Source organism: Sinohyriopsis cumingii, chromosome 5 (genome assembly GCF_028554795.1).
Source record: "Sinohyriopsis cumingii isolate HCF-2022 chromosome 5, ASM2855479v2, whole genome shotgun sequence".
NCBI classification, from domain to species: domain Eukaryota; kingdom Metazoa; phylum Mollusca; class Bivalvia; order Unionida; family Unionidae; genus Sinohyriopsis; species Sinohyriopsis cumingii.
The window spans coordinates 45,685,880-45,711,299 of record NC_142965.1 but is presented as its reverse complement, the minus strand read 5'-3'; the positions used below and the strand labels follow the sequence as shown (position 1 = coordinate 45,711,299).

Sequence of the window (25,420 nt, the reverse complement as noted above, 5' to 3'; positions counted from 1 at the left end):
TGTATGTATGTATGTATGTATGTATGTATGTATGTATGTATGTCTGTGTGTGTGTGTGCGTGTGTGTGCGTATGTATGTATGCATTCATGTATGTATGTATGTATGTATGTGAATATATATATATATATATATATATATATATATATATATATATATATATATATATATATATATATATATATATATATATATAAAGAGAGAGACTTTGAATGTGTTTAAAACATGCATGTTCACGATTTATTGCGTGTTATTAAATGGTACATTGCGTCCAGATTTGGTGTGTGCTATACAGGGACAACTGCATCGCAGTTTTGGTGTGTGTTATACCATAGTAAATATAGCATCTATTAGCTCTATGTCGTACACTACAAAGACACCCATAACTCCATATTTTAACTGTAAACACAGTGACGACCGATGTAAATAGAAAAGAGAACTCTGCTGTGTTGAATGGAGTATTGGTTTAGTAGTATGTTGAAATGTACGTTTATATATTAATTAAAGTCAATAATGGACTCTAACAAAGATGGACAATTAATTTGCGCTTTTCGAAGCCGTGTGGTATAATTCTAATATTTGGGTGTTCTGAAGTGTTCGCACGTGAAATGTCGGTCTTAATTATCAAGTTAATTTGCGGTACTAACTGTATCACAAACTGAATAACTTTCAAAAAGAATTAAATCGACGCCTTTTAACTACAACTGCAACATTATCACGTAAGTTTCTGAAGTGCAATGATTAGTTTCTTATTTTCTAACTCGTGTTGTTTCCTCCCGATAAAGTTCAGTCTTTGACTTTATCAAAGTGACACTCTTTTTGCACCGTGAACAAAAAGGCAATTGTGAATTACGTCATTAATATTGAGATTGAAATATTGTTGTTTGACGTAAATGGTCTGTGTTTGATAGAGCACGCGCATCTGAGGCTTTTACTCGTCCCTTGTCAATACCTCTTTTAGCTGTTTTCTTTCAAGGTAGTTAGGTTTTCAACCATGACATATTGTTATAGATGCGTATCTCTATATTTTCTAGTTTTAACTGTGCTCTATTTGCAAGGTTTGGTGTCCATTAGATATTTGAGACTTAAATGTACATGCCATAAGCGTCTCCGTAAACACGACAGTCATGTTTGGTAAAACTATCTCTTTTATACTCAGTAAAAAGTGTAAAAAAAATGGTTTCCAATATTACGATGAAATTCATCGCCGCCGGTACGTCAATAACAACAGTGATATTATTGTTTTATCTGATTAGGTAAGCAAACTAAAACCCACTGAAATCCGATTTATGAATACTCAATATTATGATCGATCCCAATCGGAAATAATAGATGCATAAACACGAATTAGAGTCCGCTATGTGGACAAGTATGAGGGTCCTCATTTATTTTAAAGGCGTTAGCCATTAGTAAAAATCAGATAACTCTTCATCGAATTCCCCAAGGAAATCGTCTGTGTGACAAAGATTAGTCTCATTTTCATTTAGAGTGTTTGAACAAGCGTTCCCCAAACGTTGAATATTTTCTTTGTTAATAACATATGCATTCAGAAGTGGGATAAAAAAATAGCCTTCCTGACGATTTGATCTCAAGCTTGAGTTGATCAATTAACAAAATACTTCATATATTCATATTCCTTTCACATTCTTGACATCTCTGACAATATGCCCAGCTGTAACAGTTTTATAATTTCTACATTGACAAGTAAAGCAAATATGATAAGGCTCTATGTTTCTAATAGGATAGTAGGTTTAAGTTCATCTCTTTAATAAAGTGTTGTTTATTGAGACGTTTGTCAATAACTTAATATGACAAATTGATTGCATTTATGCGAGCTTTCACAACAACAAGCAAGAAAATGCATTAATTATGGGATGTTTTGGTGTAAATCGTGTAACTTACATCTTACCTATCTCAGCGCTTCGGTGTACATCATGGTGTAGATGCTTGATACTCTTTAAAAAATTTCTGTTCAAGCATATTCATTCATCGGTGAAAGCGTTATATTCTTAGCTAGAAAATGGACGCATTTCTCTTAAATCTGAGTGGTTATAATGACAGAATAGTTGCTTTACACTCATAACAGAATGTCAAACAATATTATTGTTGTTGTTGTTGTTGTTGTAGGGTTTAACGCCATTTTTGAGCACACGATAGGCTATACATGGCGGCCAGTATTAATGGTGGAGGAAGAACCCGGGAAAACCCTGGAAAGAACCACCGACCAACGAGAAGCTACTGGCAAGCTTTCTCACATACCCACATTGGCTGAATCCGAGACTCGAACCCACGCAGACAGAGGTGAGATGGCAGTGATCCGTAACGGAGAGCGCTTTAGACCACTCGGCCACTCGGGGCCCCCCAAGCAATATTAAAATTGATATGAATGTGTTTGGATTTAGTGGTTTGTATGTAATAGAAATCATGTATTGTATGAATTTCATGCATTACTCAGATACGAATCGTGAGAACTAATTTATCTGTCTTAAATTATATGTATCATGTATGCAAAGAATGGATATTTCTGTCTGGAAATGTATGTCAGTGAATCGTTAATTAGCAAGTAATGTAGTTAACCCAAGACATATATCATCTCGATTCGCTAATTAGCAAGTAAAGTAGTTAACACAAGACGTATATCATCTCGATTCGCTAATTAGCAAGTAATGTAGTTAACACAAGACGTATATCATCTCGATTCGCTAATTAGCAAGTAATGTAGTTAACACAAGACGTATATCATCTCGATTCGCTAATTAGCAAGTAAAGTAGTTAAAGCAAGACGTATATCATCTCCTCGATAACGATAACTTAAGCACAACATAACAAGCAAGTCATCTCTCTACCACTAACACCGTCATTTACTTATGGTACGTCACGTGCATATATCTGCATTTTCCAGCGGAATGCATTTGCAGCTGCGTACCATTCTATAAAAAGTTATTTTCTATCAATCGACACTAAATTTATTGACATGTTCAGAGAAACAAACAAGTTAGAGCAAAACATTAGAACTTTTCACATTCGTTTTCAATTCATTGTTAATTATAAAAATGGAGAAAATATCCCATGCTATAATAAAAGCTTGAAAACTAATATATCATCGTCGCTTTCATAGCTTCGATGTCAAAAGAAGTTATCTTCGTTATTGCCATATTTTTGATTGTCAGGTAGCAATGGTGCTGATTAAACTGATGCTGGCTTTCAACAAGGTCCTACTCACTTGTTCGCTCATAACGATAGGCACTTGTATCAGTTTTATACAATTGTTCTTGTCATGGACAGAACCAAATTTATGATATCAATACTTTGATCCTTATAACAAGTAATAAACAGCTAGAACTGTTCCATTTTAGACATTTTATTCTAACTTTGTTTTTCAAACATCCTATTTACAATGATATTTTGTGCATAGAATACTCGATGCACCTCAGCGGGTGGTTCTTGACAGTGTTGTTCACAAAAAATTGAGATAGATTCAAAATCAAGAATGCTCAATGTTTGATTTTTTTTTGTTTAGAAAAACCGGAAATACATGTCAAAATATCTATTTTTCATTTTAATTTCTTCTCAAAAATGTTCAGTGTCAAAAGAATAGAAATGACCGTATACATGGAGGCTTATCTAACTGCTAGAAAAAGTCTTCATTCTGTCCAAAGCGTTATTGTGAGTTATATTAAATTTATAAGACTAAATGAATTAGTGCGATCATTCAGTACCCATTAAGTTTTCTACTTAAACCTCTGCATTATCTGTCTTCTTCATCAAATAAATCTGTATTTGGGCAAAAGTCTTATTGGCATTCTCTCTATTAACATGAGCGGCCCATGCATCGGAGAGATAGTTCTCACAGTTTTTTTTTTTTTTTTTTTTTTTTTTTTTTTTTTTTGCCGTCTTGTAATGGCCCTAATATTGTACATTAGACGATATTTCTTGTCTAAAAGAAATTCTCTCTCTCTCTCTCTCTCTCTCACACACACACACACACACACACACACACACACACATATATATATAGATGTCGCAGGATATTCTAACAAGAGCCTGCGATAAATCCACGATATGAACTGTGTCAGACCTTCACATATATAGAGACAAACTAGCGTTTCTGCAGATCGGTTCATATTAGTTTCCTTGTCGTAGCAATTCCATAATGGAAAAATACTATTTTCATTATATAAAAGGATGGGTATTAAAGATATACATTTACTTTTTTTAAATTACTTTTCGTGAATAAACCCGTCACGTCTCAAAATCTAGATTTCTTCCGCTGGAGTTATGGAGTATATCACGTATGTTATTGCAGTTTCGTTGCTATCTTTGGATACTTTAATATTTACGTACATATGATTTATATAATTTCATTAGCAAACGTGAAGTTATTTCCCCCAAGTATCAAGTTGATTGTTTTATTACTATTTACTTTCATAAAAGTAAGACTCTAACTGCTATAATAGATTCATTTCTTCAAATAACGATAGCAACATTGAGATTTGTGGGAAAATAAAATTGATTGCGAAGGAATTCAGGGCTGGATGATAAAAGTCGTTTTAAATCCTTAACGTGGTATCGAAGTTTGGACAAACAAATACCATGGTTTTCCTCTTGTTAGGCATACTAGTACCATAGGTAAACGATTAAAAGAAACAAGACTAAATAAAAAGAAAGAAAAAGAAACCAAGAACGCACAGGTCAATTATTCAGGGGGCAAAATACAAATTGAAAAAATCATAGGCATGGATGGTTAATATCCGTGTTTAAAAACAACGACGACTAGGTAGGGCCAATACATCACTTCGCATGCAGTGTTAAGGACATTAATACAGTCAATGTACCTGCTGACTCCATTGGTACCTTTCAATCATAAATGAAGCAACTGACACATTTCTACTTCTTATTCGTTCACTATATATGCAAATGCAGTTTCTCAATAAAACTGGTGGTAGACACACGAGTATTAACAGAGAATAACATTATGTGATTCAATGTATATCACACAAGTCAATTAGACCATTTCCGACGCATTGATTCATTGTGTATTCTTCGCTGATGCACTGGACTGTCGAATAAGTATGGGTAGGTATTTGTGCGCTAGCGATATACATCAAATCAACTATTAAATTTTTGCTTCAAGTGATCCTATGTAAAATTAGACGATTACTAATTAATCAATGTATAAAAATAATTACACGTAATGAGAGGAATAAATACCAGTTATTGATCTTTACGGTAAAAAAATACTTATCAAGGAAATCATGATAGGAGACAATGCTACAATCTGACCTACCCACGGATTATACATAGTCTCTGATGGATCACTTTTTATTTCACAGTAATATCCTAACAAAAGAATTGGAGCGAGTGGCACGCTATCACGCTATATGGCCGGTGACCTTTAATGATATAATTAATATGAGTTCAGATAGTACAGAACAGAGCATAACAAAACTTTATTAATAAAATAAATCTCAGGCCACACATAGGTGGCATATGAGAATACTACAACTGCAACAATATTGTAAAGCAACGTCACTAACATACGGAGATACAAATCACATCATATGTTTACAATCATAGCAAGAAGAAACAATCAAACAGAATTTGAAATCATTTATGCACATAAATGAAATATTGTTTTTGGTAGAGCACAATATCTTTCATGGAGTGTACAAAACTTGCAAGATAGAAAATTATATCGTTGTAAATCAATTATGGTATTCGTCCAGGATGTCATTTTTATCACAATGATTACATTTTCCTTCCTCAAACGGTGTATCTCCTAGTTCTGAAGAAAGCTTATAAGTAGAAGTACTTTTCCTCGGCTTTATGACGAATCTTAAAAATTAGGTATACAATTTTCAATAGTTGTGATATTTTCAAATCGCCAACCACCACACCCGTATAGTAAAATGGGTAAATAGTATGATCGAAAAGATGCAATTGCAGATCTGTGAGAAGATTGAAGTATTGTATTTTTTGGTGAAGTAGATGCAGGACCTTCCAAGATTGATCAACCTTGTATTTCACAGACATAACAAACCTTTGATTTCTAGAAGAAGAAGAAAGAAAACACCTACGTATTTAAATTAGCTACATATGTCTATAAGATTATAGCCAAATGTAAATCTATATTTATCATCTTTTCGTGAATCTTTGTCTTAGTAAAACTAATGCTCAGCTTTCATAGATTTGAGCATTCATAAAACACATTTAAATTATGTTGGAACGATTTTTCGTCAGTGCCAAAAATAACAGTGTCTTAGCGTAAAGTATTCTACAAATTCGAAGGAAAAAAGACATATAATGATCAGAAAAATGTAACTGCACACTAGTGTACTCATTTACTAACATATATTTTTCTAAGTCATTCAGATACATGATAAATAGAATTGGTGAAAGAGTTTCACCTTGCATCACAGCCTTACTCATAGAAAGAAAGCGAATTGCTCTTCTGCATAACAACCACAAGATTTGATTTTATGATACATAATATGTTATTTTCTAAACATCTTTCCAATGGCATTGTTGTCTGATAGTTTTGTCCGCAGGCCTATCCTCCAAATATTGGTGAAAGCGCTACTAAAATCGATAAAAGCAAAAAATAATTTCATGTTGCCAGTTTTTAAACTTTCAGTAAGAGATTTAAGAGAAAATATATGATCTTTAGTTAAATAACCTAGCTTGAATCCTGCTTGGTTCTTTTTAAGAAGATCGTGAAAATCTAGACATTTCTGAGGTCTTTCTTCCCCAAAAATAGATGTAAAAGGTTTACTAAAGCAGCGCAGGTTTATATTTATCAGGTGAGCTTCGGTCGCATTTCCCCATTTATATTGGTCTGATTATTCCTTCAGCCTTGTGTCCGGAATCAGACAAGTGTCAAATATTATATTTAACAAAGAGACATAAGGGCATAAGCATGTCAGAGCTGCATTTTATATGTCGTTTAATACATTGTCATTCGACGACGTTTTGTTCTTCTTAAGACTTTTAGTACAATAGATAATTTCAGAATTAAGATTTTTTTTTACTTTTAATTTTTTCCAATTCTTTGCTTTAAACTATATTCTCAGTTATTTAAAAGTTCATTGTTCTCTTTTATATTTTGCTTACGTTCACAATGTTTGTTCTATTTGTATTTGTTTGGAAAGACTGCTTTGAGAAGAAAAGATAACAAAAAAGGAAAACAGTGTGATTGGATTTTCTGTGTCAAAGATTGTATGGGTAGGGTTCCGTTCTAGAAAATATAAACCATAAACACAGTTTTGATCATTATCCAAATAAACTGTTGAATTGTAAAGTGACTGATCAATTTTCATCTTATATCCCCCATCATCAGTAACGGAAAGGTTAAAAAAATATCTGACGAATGCTTTACATCTAAACATAAATGTGTCTAATCTAATAGAAAAGGTTTGAGTGGGGTGTGAACTGGAGTCAAAAAACAACACTTATAGTGTCAGATGAATACAATGTACGTTACTATTGTCATTAAAATTGCATGAGTACTAAATTATTAAAACACACGTGTGCAAAATATGTAATACAATTTTCCCCAAATCTATTTAGGAATTTGCCTGTTCAATATAGAAACATAAAATTTAATAGCCGATGCAAGAACGTTGCGATTTCATATCGCAACTAGTTCACATCTCACCGTGCTTGAAAGATCGCTTTCGCCATAAATACAATATATGGCGGGTATTTCTTTTATATAAAATGCTGGGACAAAAGTACAGGGTTACTTGTGTCAAAACGTAACGGTGTTACAGTAACTTCCATTCCTCAATATTTTGCAGCCCATGAAAATCGCACGTAGACACCGTCTTAGACAAGTTACTATGTGCATCAGCAATCTTACACAACTAACAGTCAAATAACACATCAAGAAGGATCACTAAAGCAATCAAAGAGATTTTTCACATTTACATGCAATGCAAAAAATAATAAGTAAAAACTATAAATGAATAATTAATTACCTCTTGACTGTAACTCTTTTGGAAGGCAAGACGGCGCTTCGCCGTATCGGGGTCTGTGGCAAGAGGGCTCAACATTCTGGTTGTCAGTAAACTTCCGTACAGGCTCTAAATGATTTCCAACACCACTGTATTTAAAATCCAGATATCAAAATCTGCATAAGAACTTCTTCATTAATATATAATATATTCCCAAGGACTTAAGAAAAATTATGAACAAATAATGAAGCAAACTAGTTTTCCCAAACAAAAGCAATAGTGTTACTATGAACGTATTTGCCCGTACGCACTTATGTCAGAGGAAAGGTTGATGTTCTCACATAAAGCGAAATGAGTTACAAAACGTATGCACTTTCTTTAAAAGTCTATTAGCTACACACTTAGTGAAACAGTTCCTGATAAAGGTTTCCAATGAGATATGATGAGTTTCGCAATATGTTCTAAGATATACAGTGAAACCGTGGCACATGCAATGAACATAAATTATTCAAATATTTCTGCTAGGCAAGTTAATTTTATGTCTAGTCCAGCCTTGATTATGCAAGAAAGAAAGCATTTTTGAGTGATTCGTCCTTTGATCTATTTATTTACATATCTGATACGTCATATCCGTTTCCTGTTTAACATTGGAATCGTCCCACGCCGGTTTCCAACAATACCACATTCGATTGATCACTAGTCTTTTTAGCACTTGCTTCTTTGCCAAGAAGATATTTTGACACGTATTAAAATCTGAGAAGACGCAGACACTAACTTCACTCAATAAATACTCGTTTATCAAGTAAGGACCCGCCACTGATTTTTGTCGTCATTGAAAGAAAGTTGATGGTGACGGCACTGTGACACGCAAACTTCTTGATATTGCGTGAAATTGAATTTCGCCGTAAACTAAATCAGTGTTTGACAATCAAAAGCCATACAAATTCGTAAGTGGAAGAATCAATACTTGCCGATTTTCTCTAACTAACTTTGATGGAGAATGGCTGATTGCAACCTAATGTGTTAATGGACAGTAAACAATAGTATTTGTTAAGCACTTGTAAATCGACCAATAATGGCTTATATAGAATTTCTTTTCATACTCAGCAGCTTCCGAGGGATTTTATACATGGGAATATTGGAGTTTTAGGGTCAGAAATCGATGGATTTACACGAACTTAGAATGGGATCCTGGGATAAAATCATTCTTGCGTACACTACGGTAGCGGCTTGATGGCCTTTTGTGAATGACTAAGATGATTAAAACTTGGCCTGGACATGTAGTAAAAAATGTCATACCCTCTACTGTGTCCCAATATTAATGTAAAAAAAAAAAATAATTATTTGTGTCTTCGTTAATATTAGAAGAAAAAAAACAGTAAGGATTATTAGGAACCTTGTTAGAACAAACGCCTCTGTTAAGGACTTTAGATGAATAATTCAATGACAGAATTCATAATAATGCAGTGATCGAAGCATTACATATTATCCATTATCTATGCCATTTATCAATGAAATGAAGCTGTCGGAATTATTGACTCACTGGGTACTTCAATGAAATATAATAGCATTTTAATGTAAAAAAAAAAAGCAAAAAATAAAAAAGCCACAAAACGATTAATTAATGCTGCATATAACTATGTTATATGATAGTAAGCAAATTAAAATATGATATAATTACAGAATTCCGGATATGCCTGAAGTTAAGTGACATGAAAATAGTGTTGACAAATGATATGTACTATATGGCTGGAATCAATGATAATAAAATTGTTGTTAAATACATATATCGGCAGAATGTGTATATCATCAATACTCTTTTGAAATCTATCTGAATTTTATTTGTTTTACTTAACGGACTGATGTTCATTCGACTTAGGCTCTGCTTTCGTATCCTTATGATTTTATTTATCATTTAAATCAAACAAAGAAATTATTTCTGCTAACTGAAGTATTTACTTTATCATATATACGCCTGTGTTCACAGATGTACCTATGGACTACACACACACACACACACACACACACACACACACACACGCACCTACGTACATACATACGGACAGACAGACGGGCAGACAGACATGTCACAACTGGCTTTCTGCAGTTTGCTCATGAATAGAAATAACATTGGTTGAATACTACCATAGCATTTCAATGCCCTCAATGTTAAAATACAACAGATGCTAGCTTTTTCTCGATGCCTTACGTCAATAAAGTTCAAACAGTATGTATGAGCGTTGCAGAATTTTTTTAATTTTGAGTCGAATAGTTTGCTTTCACCCAACCAGCTGACCTATTTGGCAAGGAGTGTGATGCGTAATGGTATATCATCTTCAGTCCCGTAACTATGTCCTGTTTTGGAGTAATAGTAGGCCCATTCCGAACCACGGAGTCTTTATACACGACTCCGGAAAGCAGAAACGAGCATTGTCGCATATGTATTCCTGAAAGTTCTTCTCTTCTATTTTAAAACGTAGGGTAACTACTTCATTCTTTGTAAATTCTAAATTCTACCACATTATTCTTTGCATATGTTCAATTATTCTTTTTCTCTTCTATGATATCGACGAAATGATATAAGTGTATGAAGGTTTATGTCATCATTTCAATTTGATATTTTTGAGATTCTAAATAATTGCAATTCTCCTGATATAAATCTGTGTAAGACAGAGATTGCCCTGTACTTGTTGGAAAATTTTATCTAGAAAAAGGATAATGGGTTAATAAATCGATTGCTTAATACTTTTGTAATTAATATTTTGTTTATAAGCTTAAATTTGCTATTACAACAGATTTCCGCTACCAACTTTTAGATCTAGAAAATCTTTTTGAGAAATAAAATTTCCACAGTTTTAAAAGTTATCACGCGGAATTTTTAGGCATTTTCCGCCTAACTTCTGGAATTGTGCATTTATTTAAATTCACACAAAACAATTTTACTATCATTCAGAAATGCTTCTTGCAACTATATGGCTATATTTTGGCTATTGTATTTACCTGCTTAGATAATCACTGAAAGGATATTACATAGTTGTAATGAATTTTACATAATTTGAGTGAATTATTTAATAATTTTCAAATACAGAAATTCGTTGAAGATATGAAACTGGTTAACCTTTATCAAGTTTAAGCATACAATCGAATTATGTTGTTGTTGTTTTTTTTTTATTATTTACATGCTATTTCTTTTTATAAGAAGAGACAGTCATTTTGATTCACTAGAGCTAATCGCACGTGCTTTACGGATAGTTCTCTTCTCCATTTGCAGATTGCCAATCTCATCCCAGCAAAATATGGCATTTTGTATTTAATTCTTTGAATAAACAAAACAAAATCGTATTTTGAGAATATGTGCGGATTAAAACTGTAATGATTTTGTTTTCGAAAACGTTGAAAAAAATTACAGCTAAGTGTATGCATTGGACAAATGCAATTTACAAGGGGATGAATGAAAATATGAATTCCTCAAAATTCATCCGATATTCATCTAAGTAAAAATAGCTGTAATGTCAATATTTTAAAAACAAAAAAGTTAGTTCAACAGTTGTTTAAGATATTTCAAATACTGAAACTAGAACATTAAATTAAAAGCTAAAAATGTCGGAAAATACAAGTGTTCCCATCATTCCAAATAAAAAATACTCGAACAAGCAAATTGAAGTGGTCATATATAATTCATTCAATTTTATCATCAACAATTAATGTGAATGTTTTCCTGGTGCCCCTGTTGGACTGGTTCCCCAAGCACGTGGGTAATTCGGTCCTGCACCAACCCACACAAACATAAGAGAGAGAGAGAGAGGAAGATAGAGACAGGGGTGGGGTGGGAGACAGACAGACAGACCCACGCCGACATGAAGATTGAAATCGAATTTGTATGAGTCGTGTGATTCTTGCATTGCATCTTTCAGATATATCCTTCTCAGACCACTTTCACCGCTTAATGACAATAGACAACACTCTCGTGTCTACCATTTCATCACTTGGCCATAAGTGATCTATCCTGGATCATATCAGTAACGGTAAATTGCTAGGCAAACACTGTTGTGATGTAAATTTACGCCCTCTTATCGAAATCAGAGCAAATAAATTTCCCATTATGGAAAGACAATACTCCAAACACTGATGCAAAAGTTCCATTATAGAAGAAAGCGATACAAAGGATTCAAACGCTGGCTATCATTAACTGCTCTGGAGTTGTTTCGTACCCACTAAGCACAATATAGCTGAATCAATTACACAGTTTGTTTGTTAAGTCATTCATGGTATATCAACACATAAAAGATTAAATCGAGAACTGGCAATCCGTGTAAAATACAACGTGAATCACAATGGTGGCCTAAACTGCCTAGTCTGGCTCGGATTCTAACCAGCACCAGCCTGGTCACGAATCCTACACACTTACCGTTGAGTCATCGCCGCTCCAAACATATCACCCATGAATATGGATAAATAGTTATAATGGCATACGTATCGTGCGATATATATATATATATATATATATATATATATATATATATATATATATATATATATATATATATATATATATATATATATATATATATATATATATATATATATATATATATATATATATGTGTGTGTGTGTGTGTATGTGTGCGTGCGTGAGTGCGTAGGTACGTACGTATGTACGTATGTATGTGTGTGTGTGTGTGTGCGTATGTATGTATGTATGTATGTATGTATGTATGTATGTATGTATGTGTGTATGTAACTTAGTTTCCTGTTATATTCTTTGTTTTATATCATTTAGCTATACCTGCGCGAGACTCGATATGTATATGTTCGTCTTTAATAATTCAGATACACATAACGTTCTTTGAAGTGTTTATCAAGTACAAATGTTTTTCATTACAGTAAAAAGGAAAGAAAATGACACAAAACTGAATGATTCTGTCTATTCTTTTAAATAGAGATAGATAGATAGATAGATAGGTAGAGGTAGGTAGGTAGGTAGATAGATAGATAGATAGATAGATAGATAGAATTTCCTTTATTAGGGGATAAACAAGATTTCTTTATCGCTCGATCATAATCCATCCGGTTTTTTTTTTTTTTATCCGTTCGTCCCTCCGGTCTTTTAAACAAGAGATAAGCAAGAGATAAAGAACACAAATCAAGTTAAGGTATCTATTTTCATTCCATGCTAATTAAACAATACGTGACTTGGTGTCATATGTACCTCACGTACGCTCAGAAAGAATATAATATTTGCATGCCAGTACTTGACGAGCGTCAAGGTATTCCTTTTGAACCTTATAAACCTTTTTCTTCATCCTGTCTAGATCAAATTTCGTGACCAGACTTAAGTTCCAATTTAGAAAAGTTTTGAGGACATTGTTGCTATACACACGTTTGTATTAGACGTTGTTAAGTTAACTGAATCACATTATATACGATGCTTTCAAAAGAAAAGTGTATATCTTTAGTCAATTAGTAAGCAGCCTTAATTGATCATAATTATTTTAAGTTTACACGCAGACTGCACTATTATCTGATATAATAAAAAAAAATTGTTTTCATTATTCCAGGGTTACATACTTATCATTCTGTCTCTGTGTCTAGCAATAACATTATCAAAGGAAATCCTAATTCCGATTACTTCTGTTAATTCCACAAACAAGCTACAATCCTAATCTATGTTTACATTTTTACCGTTTTAAATAGCCAAATAGAATTAGCGAATTTACTACTTAAATTAGAAAGTTTCGTTTACTGTTTAATTTATAAATACTGAATGGGGGTTCTTGGTGTCATTAAAATCGTTTTTCTCGTGTCTGCTTAAAACATGTTGCAAGATAAAAATAAGTTTAAAAATCTGCGTTATTTTTATGACTGAACCAGCATGGTCAAGAGAAAACTAAGAAATAAATTATCATCTTTAAATCAGTTGAATAATTTTATCGGCATGCCACACAGCTTATTTTTTCTGTTAACGGTATTACTAAGATGTCATTATTTTTAAGCTGCTTTAAATAAATGCTTTAGCTAAAGTATCGTCGTAGATATGAAGGAGAGAACAAATGCCAGTCATGTGAAGCCACTGGTGAAAATGCAAGCTTTCAGGGTTTGATTCTAATATAGATTAGCACATTCGTCTCTTTGGAGATATAAATTTGGGCTTTACATGCATGCACTTATAGAGACATACATACATACATACATACATACATACATACATACATACATACATACATACATACATACATATAAACAGACGTATATACATACACAAGGACAATCCTAGCAGGAAAAAAACAACCAATGGACCATGTTTTCATGCTGCAAAATTACGAAAAAGAATGCATCTTCTCTCTTCCAACGACCCCTGCGATGACTGGCGCGATTCTAAAGCATGTTTAGCATTACTTCCACATCCATCTTCACAGGTCATGATACGGTACGAAAATTAATGGCGAAATCTTGTTACTGCTCGATCAACGCAGTTTTCCCTCAATAAAAGACCATAAACATTACAGAAATGTGATGAATATTGGATTTGTTTAAATGAAAACTATAATACGCCTACGTTCGTTTATTGTTGTCTTATTGTATTTATGAATTATGGCATTACGAATACCCAGACCACTGTAGACATTAAAGTCCAATCGTGGGCGGTGGTGGTATTGGGGCAGACACATTTGTTTTAGATCCGATATCAATAAATTATAAACCGCTTTCTTGCTTTATTGCTTTCGTACTTATTACAACAACTACTATTCAGGGCCAACCTTACGCCGATTGGACCGATTTGGCCCAATCGGGCCCCGCGCTCACAGGGCAACGCGCGTTAGTAATTTAAAAACAAAATATATAGAGAGAGATAGTAACTTAAAGCAGTGGACGAAACTTTTAAGATCAATATCATAAAAAACTTGTTTAACAGTTTATTTCCAAATGCCGGGCTCACAGGGGCCCCGCGCGTTATGAGCAGGGCAGTGGCGTCGCTAGGGTGGTGCGGGGGGTGCGGACCGCACCGGGTAACACCATCTCAGAAGGGTGACACCAAAATGAAAAATTGCAAATTTTACAGAGCACACACTGCTCGGTCTAGTCGGATTTCATAAGCGGATAACCGATCATAGTTAAATACATGACTACCAGGCACAGCAGTGGCGTCGCTAGGGGGATGCGGGGGATGCGGGCTGTACCGGGTGACACCATCAGAGGGGGTGACACCAAAATGACATTACTAAGGATTCTGTATGGTCTGTTACGGAAGGAGGACCATGGGGGTGACACCATGAGCTACCGCACTGAGTGACACCAACCCGAGTGACGCCACTGGAGCAGGGGCCCCGCCGAAATGATCCAAACCGAGCCGCGCGTTTGCTAAGACCATTACTGCTTCTGTTAATACTATTACTTCTGCTATCATTACTTATATCACCACCAAGTAATTGCCACTATCATTGTTGTTAATTAGACCAACATTGTGAATATATTGCACAGAAAAGTTGTCACGTCCCGTATTAGTTTTTCTTTTACGCTTGTCTTACATTGGTCAGTATAGAAATAATAAGAAAAATTATTTCTGCATCATATTTGTGCAATATGTGTAAATATGAAGAAAAAAAAACTAGATTATTTTTTTTCCTATCATGGTTTTTAAATCAATTAAATGAAAGAAGGATCATTCATGCGCTGACAGTCTTTAGGTTATACAAAATAGCATACGGGCGGACACAAATTATATAGGTTTTGTTTTTTTGTTCCGACTTTGCTCACCACTGATGGTTCGAACCCTGGACGAGTCATACCAAAGATTTATAAAACTGGTATTAACAGCTGCCTCGCTTGGCGCTCTGCATTAAGAGGTTAGTGTTCATACTAGTCGGCCTGGTGTCAGAATAATTTGTCTGGGTGGGATATCATGCTACATATCTGTGACATAATGTCCCAGTGCTAGACATCACCATAAACTGTCACACTGCAGACATCGTAGCGATATGAATTAAAATTGTTAAAACTAAGTTTTAAATCAAAATCACACACACACATACACACACGCACACTAATTTTTATAGCAGGCATGGCTATAAACTGAGTTTGGGACATAAAATGTTTTGCGTTACAACAAACTTGATATTTGCTTATCATGACGTTGTTTTTTGTTTTTTATTTTTTGGAATAAGCGACGAATTTGGTGTGCTATTTATTCTCCGATACCTCCCTGCATTCTCTCAACCTCTGTTTCACGCGATTCTCCACTTACAACACACACACACACACACACACACACACACACACACACACACACATCAACAGAGCGGGTACGTATCGAAGTTTTAGCTTTAGTCCTAATCACTAGACAAATAATCTTCAAAACTGTATATGGCATGGGGCGGCAGCCTACGGCACGCGTGCCACAACGTGGCACGTCAAAAGGGCAGCCCCAAAGTATCGATTTTAATAGTGTTATCCCCTTACTGGAGGCACGCGCTCATTCATTTAGTAATTAATCCGGAAAAAGTATAGGTCCGGCCCTAGGATATGCGGGGCCCAAAGCAGCATGCGGAGCCAAAGGCAGCAAACGATGAGCGCGGGGCCCCAAGCAAAAACACTGCATTGACTGAAAGCGCGGGGCCCAAGACGGTTACCTCGTTCGCCTTGACCTAGGTCTGGGCCTGAAAAAGTGGCACGCTATGTAAAATGGGTTGCCTCCTCCTGGCATATGGCATGCAGCTGATACGTTCATAGACTTAATGTTCACTTGTTCTTTTCGGATTCTACATATGAACCTATGAAAAAAATAAAAAATTATTTCAAAAATAATTAAATAAAAAGAGAAATTGATAGAATAAGATTACATACATTCTCGACTGGAGAAAATATTTTTTTCATGATGTCAGCTCACTGGGCAATACATTGACCTACAACAGATCCACCATCTACTCTTGGTTTCAGTGGCATACTAAGGGTAAATGGCGCCCGGGGCGACGATTATGACCCAAAGGAATTTTGGCGCTCTAAGAACTCTGGCACCGGGGGGCAAAAGCCCCGTTCCCCACCCCCACCCCCTTCCCATTAAGACGCTACTGCTTGTTTCAACATGTTTCAGCTTTCTGCCCACATGCAGTGAAATGAAACGAAAGGCAATTTGGGTGTAATTTAGTCAGTGTTTATTTTTCAGTCAATATTTTTTTTTGTTGGTATTTTTTAGTCAGGGTTTATTTCTTAGTTAATATGACTCTTTGCAAATGTGTGTGCATGCCTCTTCAAAAATGACATTATTGCATTTTGAAAAATATATCGCTGAATCATTATACGAGGCGCACTTGATTCATCGAGTATTTCTAACTGAAAAGTCAAATATGCCGTATATGCCCGTGAATAGAATCCGCTCATAGACAAACAGAGTAGGCCCAGATCTGCCGTTGCATAATGTGTCGGCATGTCAGGTGCAATTCTTTCCGATTATGATTTGCCGTTAGGTACATTTTATATGTGAGAAGTTCTGTTTCTCCACTTCACGTCAAAAAAATTAAATTAGTCCCGACATTGAAATGCATTTATTTAACACCGAAGTAAACAACTCCATACACCGCTTCCTTTTCAAGATCTAAAACATGCTTTGAATGATTTATTTTAAACTAATTAACTGTGTATTTACTAAATCAGGATTTGAAAGCTATTCATAGCTGACATAGAGCACCATAAAACTCTACCACGTACAAAGTAAAGTACCCGTGCTACTTGATAAATAATTTTCATAAATGAACTATATATCAGCTTTTAGTTAAAACAAAGGAATCAGCTGACACTTGCATGGCTGTGAAAATCTCAGATACTTCCTCTTAATAATATCAACATTTAGAAATATATTGTTTAACGACTCTATGATCTTAGACTACGTAACAAGAAAGAGCAAACCTAAATTTTGTATAATGAAAATATTAATTTATTTCCCTGAAAACTAAAGTGAAAGAATTAAAAATAACTTACAGTATGGTGAATGAGAGCCTAAAATCCTTGATGTTCTATTGATTCCAATGTTTCCAGTAATCCGAAAGAATTCCGAAGGTACTCCGAATGATAGTAATTCAATAATGTGTCTTCAGCAGAGAAGAAACCACTATGATATAATTCAAAAATGCCTTTGAATGAATTCACTGTAATTCCAATACAGCAATAAATCTGATTGTCTTGGAATGAATTCAGTCTTAAACGAAGGTCATGCACTATAATTCCAACGTATTATTAAATAAAATAAATAAATTCCTTTCAGTGAATAACTCTTCCAATACTGATAGTACTAGTATGAATGACTAATTCCTCGAGATAACTCTTTTATATACAAAGTGAATACGCATTACCAAAACATTAAGACGGCTCAATGACTCACTTACATTTCACATCGAACCGGTAAACACTGGTCACATGGATTACTCTAGCTAATTAAGAATCAGTTCAGTAGCCTTTTTTTTAGAAATCCCACTATGTACATTCACGTCACGTGATATTTACTTGGATTTACTAGTCCTATTCAACATTGAAGCCAGGAATGCAAACTATCATTAACTAATACACTTAATATAAATATACATGACAATTGACTTAGTTTTCCAGATCCCAAAACACATCAGACGCACGCACGCACAAGCATGTGTATTATGTTGTTTTTGTTAGTGTTTGATTTAACGCCATTTCTCAGCGCATTACAGGCTTTTACATGAAGGCCAGTATAACTGATGAAGAAGTAATCCAGGACAACCCCAGTAAGAACCACTGACACACGGAAAGCAACTGGCAGAGGTGAGATGGCAGTGATCGGTAAAAGCGAGCGCTTTAGGCCACTCTGCCACACAGGGCCCCCAAATATGTATATATTCATTCATTATTCTCTCTCTCTCTCTCTCTCTCTCTCTCTCTCTCTCTCTATCTCTCTCTCTCGCAACCTACGCACCCTTAAAGATGACCTTCTCTTTCCAACGAGTCTAAGTCTTTGTCACAATCTGTTCTCTATCACAAGTTCTAAATCGGTACAATGAATATGACAAAGAAAAAAAGCGAATTTAACTTGCCCTAAGCATTGGATTAGCATACCTTTTCTTAAACAACCAATAACACGTTTAGTTCGATTATGCCCGATACAAGTATTGGACTACTTTATATCCAAGATATATTTAGATGAATCTTTAACTCTAACGGATTCGCCGACAGCTGCGTTCGACTGCCAGTGGGCCTAAAGACATTTGTGTGTTTTATATTAGGTTAGGCCGGAATGCAGCCTTCCGAACTCAGGTCACAATTAAAACGTACGGTTCAGTACCCATGATTCTAGTCTCAGTCTATTTTTTTAGAGCATTTTCCTTTCTCATTTTGGTGGTGATATAAGAGTTAGATTTAGGCATTCTTGGTATTCAGGTGTGGTTGTTTGTGTATTTCGGCGACAGTGCACAGTGTGTATAGAGGCATTGATACTAATCCGGAAGAGAAATATGTGACCCATTGTACGATGCTTTGTTTACAGTCCAGCCTCTCAAAAATGTCTAATAACTTATGACAAGAGCTTCACCGTGAGTTCATCTTTGAAGGTATTTTAGATTAACATCTGATTTATTAGGATTTGGACACAGTGAAAAGTTCATTACTAAAAACAAATGCAGAGACCATATAGAAAAAAATAATTGTGGTCTGAGTCCACCCGAATGCATCTGACGTCATCCATATCATCCATAAGTAACAGAATACTCTTAGCAAATCACGCGTTGCATAAAGCCGTGTTTTCATTACAGCAGCGGTTTTTAACCTTTTTGGGCGGTGACACATATTATTTTTGTGGTTTTAGTCTCGCCACCCGTCAAATCCTTAAAAAATTACTTGGGTAGGAAATTTCACATTAGTAAGATTGATCTCGGTGACCCACTCTGAACAGCATGGCGACCCAGCTTTGGGTTATGATTCATGAGTTAAGAATCACTGCATTAGATAATGAGACTGTTAATACTGTCTTCCCTACTGTATGGAACCCATATTCGTACATTTTACCTCTGTGTGTGTGTGTGTGTGTGTGTGTGTGTGTGTGTGTGTGTGTGTGCGTGCGTGCGTGCGTGTGTGTGTGTGTGTTATTGTGAGGTTTAAAATATTAAAATAAACTAGAGACAAACAGTCATACATATAATTATATTGTTATAAAGGATATACAATATATCAGTTTAAATTATACAATTTTATATAGTGCATTAGGATTAAGTCCATTAGGATACAGAGTATGTAACTTATGAATCCAAAAAGTTTCTTTTATGAGTCTATTCATGTCACCATGCACAATATCTATTGGCATGAAAGAAAAATCAAGTAGAGAGAGATTATTGGTGTTAAAGTGTGTTGAAACATTAGAGGAAAACTGAGGATCTCTATAATTTTTTATATGAAAGCGACGATTATTCATTCTCTTAGAAACTTGTTGTAGTGTTTGTCCAACATATTGCATGCTACATTTTTTACAGGTTATTAAATAAATCACATCAGTTGATATGCAGTTAGTGTTATCGTGTAGAGAAAATACCTTTTTTGCATTAGCACTACTGAAAGAAGTACTTTCTCTTATGTTTGCACATTGAGAACACCGGTGTCTGTTACATTTAGTTGACGAAAAGTGTATTTTTTTATTTTCTGTCTGTTTAGTTCTGATTAAAAAATCTTGCAAATTCTTGGGTCTTCTATAAGCGAGAACTGGTTTAATTTTGAAAAGTGATTTGACGCTAGTTTTATTGGATAAATTTAGGAGACTATAATATTTATTAATTATACGATATAAAATTGTATAATTTAAATTGATATATTGTATATCCTTTATAACAATATAATTATATGTATGACTGTTTGTCTCTAGTTTATTTTAATATTTTACTAATTCAAGTTTCATTAGAGATTCGTGTATCTTTTAGATCCTGTCATATATAATTGTTATGATGATGCATATCATTTATGACGCTACGTAATGACATAATTGTTGTTTTAAAATAAAAGACGTCATCCGTTACTTTCAAAACATTTCATGCCTGAAGAAGCATACATTAAATGCGAAACTAGTTGCACAGAATTTTCGGCGTTTGTGTTGTTTTTTTATCACAGTTGTGAGGTTTAATAACACGTCAGCACAATCTCAGCTATAAAGTGCCAATTTAAATAACGCTAGTCCCTCATACTATAAAGTCACCAGGAACTAATTGGAAATAGTCGTACATACAGATGCCGTCACAGTGCCACAACATTGGCGGGCCAAATAATAATAATAATAATAATAATGAGGACTTTGTATAGCGCCTAATCTTTAGAAGCTCTAAGCGCTTTACAACATTAGACAACATCTGTAAGATAAGAAACATAATAATATTATTACAAAAACAAACAACATGAAATTAGAAAAACATTAAAAAATAAAAAAAAACATGCTGAGAATATTTCAGGTAGGAAACACTATTAGATCTTTAAGTTTGTTCTTACAGTCGAAATAAGTGAGTTTTGAGAGCCCTCTTGAATGTGATCACTGTGTCTTTGTGTCTAAGTTCAGTGGACAATTCATTCCACGTTGCTTGGCCCTGGTATGCAAAAGAACGCTGTCCATATGACTTTGTTTTCATTGTGGGAATAATGAGTATACGATTGTCAGAAGAGGAGCGTAAGTATCTTGCTGGTGTGTACACATGGGTGAGGTCAGATAGGTATGTTGGACTAGAGTCCGACAGTGAAATGTAGCACAGAGAACAAATTTTGTGTTTGATTCTGGATGGAATGGATAGCCAGTGTAGGGTACAGAGCAGCAGGGAGGTGTGCTCTGATCGTGGTACTCTAAGTATGATCCGAGTAGCTGTGTTTTGAACTTTTGAAGTTTCTGGAGTAGATATTGAGATGAACCAGACAGAATTGAGTTACAATAGTCCAGTCTTGAAAGTACTAATGAACACACAAGTGTTTTAGTGGCATCAACTGAAAGATATTTGCGAATTGAGCTGATGCGTCTCCGCTCAAGATATGCAGCCTTGCATATGTTCATCACATGTTGGTGCAATGTGAGAGTACTGTCCAGAGTAGCACCTAGGTTTTGTACTGATTGTGTGAATTTAATGTTGGCGTTGCTGATATTTATTGTTTGAGGTTAAGAATATGAATGAGAAAGTCTTTGTGTTGTGATTAGAATGGCCTCAGTTTTATCATCATTCATCTGCAGCTTGTTACATGTCATCCATGATTTCACATCAAAAATGCACCTCTCTACACCTTGGATGGTAGCATCAACTTCAGTTGGGTGGCTAGATTTGTATATTTGGGTGCATCAGCGTACAATTGGTGAGACACTGGATGATGATCTATGACACTTGAGAGCGACTGAGTGTACAGAATGAAGAGAACAGGTCCAAGAACAGACCCCTGTGGAACACCACAACATAGATCAACTGGGCTGGAGTGTATTCCATTTGCAGATACAATTTGCGTCCTGTTGACCAAGTAGGACTTGAACCACAGTAAGGCTGTATCATGAATGCCAAATACATGCTGGAGACGGTGAAGTAATATATCATGGTCTATTGTGTCAAATGCTGCAGACAAATAAAGGAGGGTGAGGACTGTAATCTTTCCGCTATCCAACGCAGAGAGAATGTCATTAACTACTTTTAGAAGAGTAGTTTCAGTACTATGGCAAGGGCGATATGCAGATTGTACATTGCTAAAAAGACTGTTTGAATTTAGATGAGATACAAGGTGGGATAGAACAACCTTTTCTAAGATTTTTGAAATGAATAGGAGATTAGAAACTGGGCGGTAGTTCTTTAAATCGTTATAGTCTAGTGTTAGTTTCTTCAGCAGAGGCTTTACAATGGCAGTTTTGTTGTGTATGTCAGAACAGTAATAATTAATACTCAGAAAATGTTCAGTTTACGAAAATGTTGGATCTAATTCACTGTATTTTCTAAAGGGAAGCTTAATTAGCAACTATCTTAGCTAAATTAATACTACAACAGACTCACTTACAAGTTATACTTTTTTCCCCTCTGTATTCAACTGTTTTAAATTTTACTGCGTCGCACTTGTGCAGCAGAATGGCTGATCAAGTGACCACACAAAGCCACACAAGAGCAATCGATTGCTCAGGCTTGTTCTTTTATTGGAAGAGGAAGACAAACCAAACAATCTTCCTATGTTTCGATAAGAAAATATAAAGTTTTTTAAAGTAAATTATGATGGTCGTATAGTCTAAATCTCGGTTTATTTTATTTTAAAATAGAATGATAGGATCCTTTTTTCCTCATAGCGCGAGTTTTGAAAACACAGGGGTATTATTCCGTGTGCCTCAAACTGGCATTATTTTTAACAGAATATTCTGGTGACAATAGCCATCTTTCAAACCATAAGCATAATAGCATTATATTTTCGACAATCGGAGGAGTTCGATGTGCTTTTTGTACTAATATTGGTGACGGAATCCTTACATGTGCAGAAAATCCATATTGTCTAAATTTAAAAATGCATCGTCAATACTTAAAAGTAAAAAGTCATAATACATTTTATTTCTTATTTCTTTTAACATAATACTAAGAAGTAGCCCAATGCCTTCGATTTTCAGGAGAGAATCAAGATCTCGAGATACCTCTTTATCAACTGAAATAATCGTTGGGTTTTAAACAATAGTTTTTGTCGTTGTGTTTTGTCGTCTATAGCACCTAATATCAATAAAGATCAACACGTTTTACATTATAGATGTATTTTAAAGATGTAATGTATATTAAACAAGTATTTGCCTATGTTAAACGCTAGCACCTTAGCGGACAGGCTGGCTGAGTGTACCATTGATATACTCAAAGTGGCGTTCTTCTTGTGTCGTTCCATGTGTCACATAATTAGGCAAAAAATAACTTGGTTTTGCCTTAGAACTATTTGACTATTTTTCGTTGTATATACGTACAACGTTATCTAGGGTGAATAAGTGTTTTTCCAGGTAAGCGACTGTATTAACATGTACCTCGCCTGAAATTACTTGCGACGAGGGACATTAATAACATGATATGCACGGGTATTTTACCCTGACTTTTGCTCACTCTCCTATGGATTTAAGTAAGATCAATTTCTCAATCGACACTGGTCGTTTTGGATCACGTCAAGGAGTGTACACTCTCCATTGTTCTCCAGCCATAGGGGTAAGTGTTAAATTTATATTTCATTTGATATGCGAAGCTTATTTAGTTTGTAATGTCTTATCGTGTAATAATGCATTTATTATAACGCAGATTTGAACTTTGAATTATAAGTCACTATTAGAGGTTGATGTATTAGCATATATCTAGAGATTTTTACAGAACCAGTTTGGTTTTATTGTAGCTGACTGTGACTATGACTAGAGCTGACTAGAGTTATCTAGAGCTGTCTGAAGCTGTTTAGAGCTGTCTGGAGTTTCCAGAGTATTTAGGGCTGCGTGCTGTCGATACGTATGTACGTATGTCTGCGTCACGGACGTAGACGTAACTAATTCAAAAGGGGGCTGTATGCTGTCTGTACGTGTGTATACGTATGACTGTATACGTGGTGGATCCAGGAAGGGTGCGAGCGGCCGATAAGAGCGTGGGCCAACCCAAGGAATCGCGCGACTGTACAAGGGTTTAGAAGCATACGTTTGGTCCAATTGTTGTTCTAATTGGGTGCATTTTTATGTTCATAAGATATAGTTTTATGACATTATTTTGAAACACATTTGAATATCATAAGATTAGTCTGAATCTTAATCGGAGTCCATACTTGAGATTATGTGAATCTCTCTTGTAGCGTATAATATTATTTCAACGTATCTGCAGTCCATGAGGTTTCTTGGATCTGTATTTCATATTAAATTCATATTCTTGATTTATTTTCAATGTGTGAATGTTTGTGTAGAGTGAGTGGGTCAATCGCATGTTGAGAGTGAGAGAATCATCGTATTTTTACAGAAATATATTTTTCTTTATTAATTCATTTCATAAATTTCCATCTTTCACACAGTGTGCTTGTCTTATTCATTTAGTCCAAAAACCCACTCGGTTTCTATTCTGCGACACCATGTACATCATGACTACCTTGTCTAAAAGACTCACAGTGGAGCTTTTCCTGTCGTATTCCGCGTACCTCATAACTACCCTGTCCAATCCTGAAAATGAAGATAGTTTCTGATTTGAAGTGGAATTCTCAAAGCCAAAAGCAAATTGATTTGCAAGCATAATACCAAGTGCTGGTGTATCTAAATAGTATGGTGTTAAAGTCTCATGGCAAATAAACTTAGGATATAGATAAATGATTATACCATTTGATACAATCTTAGTCCGATAATTCTACCCCCAAAAATGTTTTATAATGTTAGTGGTTTGTGATCTAATCCCTTCATAAAACATTGACATTATTGCTGAAAGATTCGTGCGCAACACCTACCTGCATTTTTAGATATTTGTCATGAACCGGGGTGGCTCAAGTT

The 25,420-nt window shown here is 34.9% G+C and overlaps 1 protein-coding gene and 1 long non-coding RNA gene across 2 annotated transcripts in view; both read right to left on the bottom strand.

The window, feature by feature from the left end:
* The window catches only part of LOC149799068 (tyrosine 3-monooxygenase-like), a 44,965-nt gene extending 36,118 nt beyond the window's left edge, over window positions 1-8,847 (bottom strand). Inside the window, exon 1 of the mRNA XM_089958042.1 lies at window positions 7,975-8,847. Coding sequence (XP_089814168.1) covers window positions 7,975-8,049 — 75 coding nt within the window. The 5' untranslated portion in view covers window positions 8,050-8,847. The remainder of the gene's footprint in view (window positions 1-7,974) is intronic.
* A 16,060-nt stretch (window positions 8,848-24,907) lies between these two features.
* The window catches only part of LOC149799067 (uncharacterized), a 36,124-nt gene continuing 35,611 nt past the window's right edge, over window positions 24,908-25,420 (bottom strand). Inside the window, exon 3 of the long non-coding RNA XR_016420863.1 lies at window positions 24,908-25,099. This is a non-coding gene — a long non-coding RNA (uncharacterized LOC149799067). The remainder of the gene's footprint in view (window positions 25,100-25,420) is intronic.